Below are 9597 nucleotides of genomic sequence, written 5' to 3'. Positions count from 1 at the left end.
ACACGGGGCGAGAGCTGTGAGGTTATAACCGTGCACGTTTACTGAGTGGCCCACATCTAATGGGAACAGTCATCTAGTGGGTAGATAGTAGAGCCATTTTACAGAGCCATTAGAGCCATTTTCCAGGTGAGACAGCTGAGGCCCAGAGAGGGTGAGTGACTTGCCCAGGGTTACTCAGGAAATGACGGAGCCAAGTTATGTGTAATGTGGGGGCAGTGGTGCTGCTGCAGGAGATGCTCCTGCCCTACTCCCCGCCCCTGCAAGGATTCGATTCTTGTGCAGGAGCTGGGACAGCACAGGCTCTGGAGTCCCAGTCCTGGCTTCAGATCCCTGCCCTGCGGGCGGGCAGCACAGGTTCCGGCCTCCAGCACCCTACTGGGCCTCTGGCTGAGTTTCCTCACGTCTTCACCCACCCCTGCCCAAATGGCTTCTAATCACCTCATTCTTCACTGGGTGAAAGCGAGAGCAGAAATTGCAGGAAGAGCACGCACCGTGCACCAGGAAGTATCTTAGGAATAACTCACTGGAATCTCAGACAACGTAAAATGTAGATATCATCATTATACCCACTTTCCAGAAGAAGGAACTGAGGCTGGGAATTTTTCCCAATTCGGACAGCTAACAAGTAGCCAAACTGCGTTCGGACCTGGCTGGTTTCTGCAGTCTTACTCTTCCTACACTACCGTTTAGAGAAGCAGCCCTCAGAAAACGTTTGGCACACACACATGATTTTAATTGTATACACTGTAAATAGTTAAGTACGGGGAGATCACATGAACAATCCCAGTAGGGGTTTCTCTTAGGCATGGGGGACAGGGGCGGCACATGGCTGCAGAGACTGCAAGGCCCCCACAGGCATGCAGCCTGCCTCTCGTTTCTCCTGATGGCCTGGCCAAGAAGATTCTCCCACACACCTCCCATGCACAAAGATACAGCTGTTTCTCATGCTTGAATGACAAGGCCCCTGCCTTAGAGGACGACTCCAAGCTTGAAGGACTCCCGTTCAGCTGCTGCAGGGCACATCTGTCCGGGGGGCTGGGGACCCTAAGGAAAACAACCCCCTGGTGCTAACTGGATCTGGGGGGGGGGGGATGGATTTAGGAGTGAGAGTCTTCTGTGTGTACAGGTGGTCCAGATACAGGCTGTCCGCTTCTCCCCAGTTCTCCTAGTTCCCCAGGGGCTGCCCAGGAGTGGGGGGAGATGCGTCCACCCCCCCACACACACCCCAGCCAGCAGTGGTCCTGCTTTCAGCTCTTGAGGCCTGCCCTGAATGGCTCTTGTTTAGTCTACACACCAAATCCTCCTTTCTGCCCCCGCCCCCCAGTGCTGCCCACATTTCTCTTTCCATTTCTCACCTCTCCTGTGAGTTCCAGGGCCTTTTTCCCAGCCTGACTTGCCCAGAGAGCACTGCTGGCTCACCCCACCCTGACCCCATCTCCCTCTCTCCACCATCCCAAACCTAGGAGTCTTCCTTGACTTCTCTTGGTGCACTTCCCTCGTGCGAAGCGGTGTCAAATTCTCAGTTCTGCCTTTAAATACCACCAGAGTCCGACCACTTCACACCCCTCGGCAGCTACCTCTCCTGCCCCTAGTAATCTGTCTCATCACATGGCAGCATCTGGTCCTCTCTGGACCTCAGACAGCGCCAAGCTCTTTGTTGTGGAAAGGCCTTTGCAGATGCTGTTCCTTCAGCCTAGAATCTTCTTCCCAAAGGGTTTCCTTCACCTCTTGCAGGCATTGCTTAAGTGTCACCTCCTCAGAGATGCCCTCGCGGACCACCTTAGGCTCCCTTCTAATTTTCCCTCATTAGCCATTCCACAGTGTGTGTCTAACATGATCCGTCTTTGCTGCCCACCCACCCCCCATTATGACCTGTGAACTCTAGGAGAACAGGGGCCTTGTCTTCTGTTTCCCCCCTCCCACCGCACCCCAGTTTCTCCAGCGCCCTCCATGCTGGGCCTGGTACACAGTAGGCTCTCAACAAATGCATGCGAACTCGAACGGACACAGCATTCCGCTGCCTAGCAGTAACTTTCCAAGACCCGGCTGGCCTCATCCCCAGGCCCTGGGAGGGTCCCCAAGGACGGGGCACAGTCAGGGGCGCTCCGGCAGGGGCCTGAGCCCGAGGGCAGGATCCCAGAGGCGCGCTCCGATGGCTGGCGGCGCTCCTCCCCGAGGCTGCGGCGCAGGCGGCAGCGGTGCCAGCAGCGGCGGATCTCCGATTGCACCTGCAGGGCGACCATGCTCAGAACGTTCCCCGCGCTCCCGTCCGTTCCCTGCATGGCCGCCAGAGGGCGCGGGCGGCGAGCCGGGGCTGTCCCTACCTCCTTGTTGATGAAGCAGTACAGGACGCTGACCAGGAAGCCCTGCCGGGAGGAGGCGTAGAGGTTAAATGGAGAGTGGGGGCACGATCGCAAATACCCACCGAGTGAGCTCGGATCCTTACCGGGTCCCAGACCACCTCGGCTGCAGCCACCCCAATCCTAAACCGCTTCAATCACCCTCTCCCTCGCCCCGCTTTGCCCTCCCAGGTTTGCTGAGCAGTGAGGGGGTTAACAGGGGACCCTGCAGGTAGGCTGCCAAGATATGAGAACTGCTTCCCCACTTTCTGACCCACTTGGGCAAGCACTTAACTCCTCTGGGTCTCAAATTCTTCATCTGGAAAAGGGGGTCATAATACAGTGGTGGTTGTGAGAATTGTAATAATATGCAGGAAGCTGGAGTGCCTGGCACAGAGCGTTAACCTTAAACTTGTTATAACATTATTATATATATTACATACTATTAATAAATTATTCTTACTTAAGAATTATCTTTATATAAGTATACATTTTACATATAAACTTTATAAAATTTAATTATGGGGCACCTGGGTGGCTCAGTGGGTTAAAGCCTCTGCTTTCAGCTTAGGTCATGGTCTCAGGGTCCTGGGATCAGCCCCGCATCCGGCTCTCTGCTCAGCAGGGAGCCTGCTTCTCCCTCTCTCTCTGCCTGCCTCTCTGACTACTTGTGATCTCTGTCTATCAAATAAATAAATAAAATCTTCTAAAAAAAATAAAATCTAATTACTATTGTTACTTGATAAAGTAATACCAATCAATTCTTTATGTTAAATCTTACAAATCTTGTCATTAATTTCCATGATCCTGTTAAAAATCTCACTCTGATCACATCCCTCTGCTCCCATGGCTCCTGACTCACTCCGGGCAAAGCCAAGGTACTCCCTTGGCCCAAGGATCTGCCTGGGTACCTCACCTCTTTGTCCTATCTCCCCTTGCTGCCCCTGGCTCCCACCGCCTCGGGCATGCTGCCCTTCTTCCATCAGGAAGGGTACTCTCTCCCACATTGGGGATCTCACACTTGACTTTTCTCTTCCTGGAACATTTCCTCCAAATATTTGCCAGCCTGGCTTATTCTCTCCAGGTCTCTGCTCCAATGTCTTCTCAGTGAGGCTCTCACCAGCTGTTTAATTTTTTTTTTTTTTAATTTATTTGTTAGAGAGAGAGAGCGAGTGAGCACAGGCAGACAGAGTGGTAGGCAGAGGCAAAGGGAGAAGCAGGCTCCCCGCCGAGCAAGGAGCCCGATGTGGGACTCGATCCCAGGACGCTGGGACCATGACCTGAGCCGAAGGCAGCTGCTCAACCAACTGAGCCACCCAGGCGTCCCTCACCAGCTGTTTATAACCCCATATTTTGTCTGCTCCTCTCTTTTCTTGCTCCCCCTTCTAAGCACATCTCTCCGTCTGACACTCTATATTTTATTTATATAGCATGTTTAGCATCTGTCTCTCCCTCTCGCTACAGGTTAGGGACCGTTTGGCTCTTGGCCTCCAAAAGTGCTTGGTACACAGTAAGGGCTCAATACATTTCTGCTGAATTTAACGAATGAATAGCCTTGTGAGGTGAGATTAGTATTGTTCCCACTTAGAGATGAGGAAACAGGCCCAACAAAGAAAAGCGGCATGGTGACTAGGGTCAGGCAGGGCAAGTGCAGGGTTGGCCTTAAATTTTGGAGTGCCTCCTTACATTTTGGGCCGTCGGCACCCCATTTACCTCACCGTAGCTCAGACTCTAGGAGAAAGCCACAGAGCGGTGAAGTGGCAGAGCCTGAACTTGGCCCTGGTCTCGCGGGGCTGCAGAGCCCTCCGTCTGCACTAGGGGGCAGTGCTGCTGAGGCTTCCTGGTCTGTCCGCCTCCCCAGCTCAGGACAGAGCGAGCCCAGTTTTGTGCAGAACGTATGAATGAACACGTGAACATGTTCACACCCCATTCAGTGGCCGCATCACTGGACGATTGTGGACCCCGTGCCTGGGGAGGAGGGCCCCAGGACGAAGGGTATCGCCTCTGCACCCGCCTTAGCGCCTTAGCACCTGGAACGAGCTGAGGAAGATCTCAAAGCCGAGCTTGGTGAAGCGCAGGGCACCCCGGGCCTGTTCCTCTGTCACCGGAGCAAACACCACCTCGTGGACGCCCAGCAGGGGCACCAGCGTCAGCGTAGAGCGAGCCAGCCTGGGGGTAGAGGGTGGCAGTGGTCCCGTGGACCCAGGTCCTCCATCTCGCACCCGCCCCTTTCCCTCCATCCCAGCCGCGCTCCCTCACCTCAACCGGTAGTCCGGGCAGCGCATCTGTCGCGTCCTCAGCTTGGACACGAGGATGCCAAGAATGCGAATGAAGATGAGGAAATTGATCTGCAGGGAGAGATAGAGGCTGAGCCATCCCCATCCTGTCCTGGGGGTCAGAGGGTGGCGTCCTGTTTCCCAGGGTGAGCGTTTCCAGAGGGTGGCCTGGAGTCAGGGTCGGCCGTACCAAGATGGTCATGAGGATGGGGGTGCGTATGATCCACCAAATGGCCTTGACATCGTTCCGTTCCCAGCATCTGGGAGGAGGAAGAGTGGAGCTAAGAGAAAAACCCGGGTCTCCCTGGATCACACACCCTCTCGCCAGCTCCGCCCACTTTCCTTAATGCCACACCCACATTCCTTTAAAGCCCTGCCCGCCACTATACAGGCTCCGCCCCCATTCCGCCCCCCTTCCAGGACACAATCTTTCCTAGCTCCCCATTCCTTTAGATCCTACCCAACCCCTCCAAGCCCCTGCCTGCACGTGCCCTCCAAACCAACCCACGTTTCCATCACAACCCGCCCGAGTCCCTCAAAGCTCCGCCCGCCTCCCAAGCCCCACCCCAGGCCCCAAGACTCACTGCGTGTTCTCGTACAGGTACCTGACGATCACCCAGGGAATGACGAAAAGCGCGGGGGCCCCTGTGCAGACCCGATCCCCGCCCCCCACCCCGCCGCAGCTGTCAGCACGCGCACGGGCCCCGCCAGGCCCAAGACCCGCGGAATTTCCCCCGCCGGGGTGGGGAGGCAGAAGCCCAGAAAGGGGAGGAGACCCCTTGAGGTAGACCAGCAGGGGAGTCGGGGAGTGAAGGCTCGCCGGACTGGGCAGGGGACAGGGTCGGGGCTCACCCCAGCCGAGAAGCAGGTAGCAGCGGAAGTGGCCCCCCTCGGAACCTCCCACAAGCACCAAGAGACTGTGTAGGTAGACACCCTCCACCAGCAGCCACGTGTAGTTGGCACCCACGCAGTACTGGGTCACGATCTGGGCTGTGCGGCAGGCAGCGAGGGCCTAGGGGTTGGCCGGACAGGGGGAGGGGGCGGTCAGGGCCTCCAGGGTGTCCCCAAGCCTTCCTCCTCCACCTGGTCGTCCTTCTGCCTCCACCTGCCAGCCACTATTCACTTCCCACTGTGCATCACCAGAGGATGGTGTCCGGGATTGATTTCTCTCTTCTATTCTCTTCCCCTCTGTGAGCTGTCCCGCTTTTACCTCTTAACAACTGGTATCTTCCATCTATCAGAGTCCCCTCCCCCCACACACACGTGCCCCCAAATATGGCCTCTCCCACCCCATCGCCTTCTAAAAATTGAACTCAACTACTTCACCTACCAAAAAGTTTCTCCCACCCCATCACCCTTGTCCCTCCAGCACGGGGACTCCTTCGTCCTGTAGCATCTTGCTACCAGAAAGTTTTTCTCACCTGAGCCCCCAGCCTCTAGCCTCCCCCACCTTTGTCTCACAGTAACAAATTGATATCTACCAAATCCCCACCCCTACCAGTTAGTTTCTCCCATTCGCCAAGCCTAACCTCCAGCAGGGGACCCTCCTTGCTGGAAAAGTCCAGGGAGGGGTGAGATAATGAGAGCCAAGTAAGGGAAAAGTCCCATATAGTAGGCAATGGGGCGGGTGATGGAGGAGGCTGAGTGGGGAGGGCCCCTCTCCAAATGTGTTTGGAGAGGTCAAGAGAGAGAAACTGTTGATGGTGTGGGAAATAGTAAATGGGCTGGCAGCCTCCTGGCCCCACCAGAGAAGGCAGAATCCCAATTTGAGAAAGAGAGGGGTGCTGCTCACCGGGTTCCACGGGACAGGGGCCTGGCCCCCGGGGTAGGGGCCTGGTGGAGGTAGCAAACGGTCTCTGGTGAGGATGGCCGCCGCCCGCAGCATGAAAGACGTGAACAGGTTGATGTGGATGTAGTTGCGAGTGCAGCGTAGCCGCCTAGGGGATTTGGGACACAGTCTGGGGACCCCTGGAGACCTGTCCTCGGCCACACAGAGTCCCTTAAATCACCTCCCCGCTCTTCCCGCAGAACCCCATTGGAGGCCTGTCACTCGTGGAGCCTGACTATCCCATCTTACTGGGTACACTGAGGCCCAGGCCCTGCTGCTGTGACTCAAGGCTGGAGGTCCCACCTGAAGAAACTCAAGATGAGTAGGGCTAGCAGCAGCGTGGCAAGGGATAGGGAGTAGCCCACAGTGTACATGACCTGCAGCCGCTCCAGAATCAGCCGTTGGTCCTAGGGGGTTGCAGGAGGGTAGGAGGACACAGGAACAGTTCAGTGCTTCCATTCAGGACCAGAAAGGGACCCTGCTTTTTGTTCCTGCCGAACATCCCAGTTTTCTCTTGGGGATCCAACTACCCTTGCTTGAGTGGGGCCAACTTTGTGCCTCAGTCCAGGACTGAGCATGTGATGAGCCAATCAGAGCATTCTGTATAACCCCCTACATATGCAGACACACACACATACATACACAGTGATTAGTGCAGGCTGGATGCATGACCCAAAGTATCAGTCCTGGGACATTACGTTAGAGCTATTAAGAACAAAGTTCCATCTCCCCAGTTTTGTTTGGTTGGTGGGATGTGAGCCTCGTGCTAAATAATGGGGACCACAGTTCCCATCCCACAGAATAGATGAGATCATCACAGAGAAAAACAAAGTCATGGTGTGTTGAGAGACAAAAAGATTCCCAACATCGTTGAGCACCTAGATCCAGCTGTGCCTGAAGCTGATACTTTATACTTCTCAATCACAGAAGCCAATACATTTCTCCTTCTTTCTCCACCCAGCAAGTTTAAGTTGGGTTTCTATTGCTTGGAACCTAGAATCTTGAATAGTCTAAGGGGTTTCAGGCTTGGCCTGAGGCAGCTGCCTTTTCATCTCTCCCTGCACATCCGGACCTGAATCCCTCACTGCTTCTTACCTGAAAGGCCCCATTCTTTTCTGGATTCTCACACTGCGAATGGTCTCTCCAAGGTCCCCATTGGCCATCACTGCCGCACTGGCGGAGGACAAAGCCTGCAGCCACTGTGGGGGAAACAAAAGAAGGGGTCAGAGGCACAGAGAATGAAACAGGAAGACAAAAGTAATACAGAGGCAGAGATAGCCAAAGTGATGTGCTGATAACAAACACTTATGTGTATTAATTAAATTAATATTCATAACAAGCCTATAAAGATGATACCGTTATCAACCCCATCTTACAGAAGAGGAAGCTGAGGCATAAAGAAGTTAAGTAAGTTGCTGTAGGCCAAACAGCTAGTTAGGACGGGAAGACCAAGACGCCCGGAGAATATAAGAACCCTGTGGTCCTCAGAGAGATACAGAGACAGAGAGGGGGCATTAAGTGACAGAGCCAGGATTGGTCAGGCAGGGGGAGACACCCAGCTGGACAGAGAGGTGCTGGAGATCAAGTGCAGGCAAACTCCTGGGAGTGGTGTCTAGGGAAGGGCCAGGAGCTAATTTTGTCAGGGGTGGGCCCGGGGTCCAGGGGACGCCTCACCATGACGATGCCAGGGCAGGTACCAGGGGCAGGACACACGGGCAGTATCGTTGGGGGCAGCGTAGTCCCAGCAGACGTACATATCGAAGGACGCGTTACAGGCGAGGCCTGAGGTGGGCGTCGAGGCCAGACATCGGGTGGATGGACCGTACACAGCCCAAGGCTTCTCCGCGGTTCCCAAGCAAGCTCTGCCCTGGCCCCGCCCACCTGGGGTGGTCCAGTCCTCGGCTCCGTCACAGCCCTTCCCACCAGACACCCCCGGCCCCGCCCCATCCACCGTCCACTCAGGCTCCGCCCACCTGATTGCAGCCCCGCCGGAGACTCCGCCCATTTCGAGCTTCTACCCCGGTTTATACCACTAATCCACGTTGTGCCCCAGTTCCCCAGCCACTCGGGTCTAGGTCCTTCCCACCGAAGCCAAGCATCACACAGGTCACTCCAACCCAGCCCACCTCCACCCCAGACTTCCTCAGGCTCCGTCCGTCAACCCTAGCCCCGCCTCAAGCACACCCCTCTCAGCCCCAGTCCTTCCCCGGCCCCCCAGTCTCCGCCCCCCTAGTCAAACCTGCTGGGGGGTCCAAGGCTTCCAGCGTCTCTTGGCACTCTCTGCGGTACCGTTCCCAGCGCTGGTACAGCTCCCCCGCCGTCTGCCCGACAGAACCTGTCTATGGAAAGAGAGGAGGGAGGCCCCCCCAACCCCGACCGACCCCCCCCCCCCAGGCAGCACGGTTCGTGTGGGCTAGAAACACCCTACAGAGACTTGAAGAGGCTGCTCTGTTCTGTCTGGGAGTCCTGGGTGACTTAGAAACCTCTTCTAGGTCTTAAGTGATGCCTAGACCAGGAGAGTTACTGGGGGGTGGGGGGTGCTGAAAACCTTCAGGAAAATTAGGGGAAGGAGCGACTGGAAATCATCAAGAGGATTTGAGGGGGAAAGAAGAGAAACAACTTGAATCTGGACAGGTGGGCAGTCTTAAAAGTCTCTCTGCCTCGGGGGAAGCCTTAAAACTGTCCCCAGACCTCCCTCCTAGCCTTGGACTCCCGTCGTCAGGGTCCTCACCTTCGCCCTCCGGAGCAGAGGCCCCCACCACAAGAGCAACAGTAGCAGCCGCCAAGGCGGACAGTTCAGCATCGTGAGGGCGGCGGGGCATCGGGGGCGGAGGGGCTGGTCTAGAAGGGGCAGTCCAGCCTGGAGGGTCGGGACACAGAGTCAGGAGCCTCCGCCCTCCGCCTCCAGCCCCGGCGCCACCCGCTCGGCGATTCGAACAGGCGGACTAGGAGGCAGTGCCCCCCTCCCAACCCCCACGAGTGGTGAATTGAGGGGTGGGGAGAGAGTGGGAGCGGCCAAGACCCAGCACGTGATTCCCAGGCCCGCCCCCAACTGTTGCTGGGGCAGCGGCGCGCGAAGGGGGGTGTTTGCTGAGGGCTCGGTTGCCCTAGAGCTGGCCGGGGCTGAAGCGCTAATGTCACCGGGAGTCTAGAC

The 9597-nt window shown here is 56.3% G+C and overlaps 1 protein-coding gene across 1 annotated transcript; it reads right to left on the bottom strand.

The window, feature by feature from the left end:
* Positions 1 to 2021: 2021 nt before the first annotated feature.
* Positions 2022 to 9246, bottom strand: GIPR (gastric inhibitory polypeptide receptor; the record flags this gene model as incomplete). The annotated part of the gene is made up of 12 exons (XM_080829105.1): positions 2022 to 2366; positions 4370 to 4508; positions 4599 to 4687; positions 4806 to 4875; positions 5200 to 5260; positions 5468 to 5627; positions 6408 to 6552; positions 6747 to 6850; positions 7539 to 7642; positions 8118 to 8225; positions 8683 to 8782; positions 9175 to 9246. 12 exons carry the CDS (start codon positions 9244 to 9246, stop codon positions 2022 to 2024), a joined length of 1497 nt encoding a protein of 498 aa, XP_080685231.1.
* Between the last annotated feature and the right edge of the window lie 351 nt (positions 9247 to 9597).

Source organism: Martes martes, assembly GCF_963455335.1.
Source record: "Martes martes genome assembly, chromosome: 17".
NCBI lineage: Eukaryota > Metazoa > Chordata > Mammalia > Carnivora > Mustelidae > Martes > Martes martes.
The sequence above is the reverse complement of the archived record's forward strand: the minus strand, read 5'-3'. Positions and strand labels throughout refer to the sequence as shown.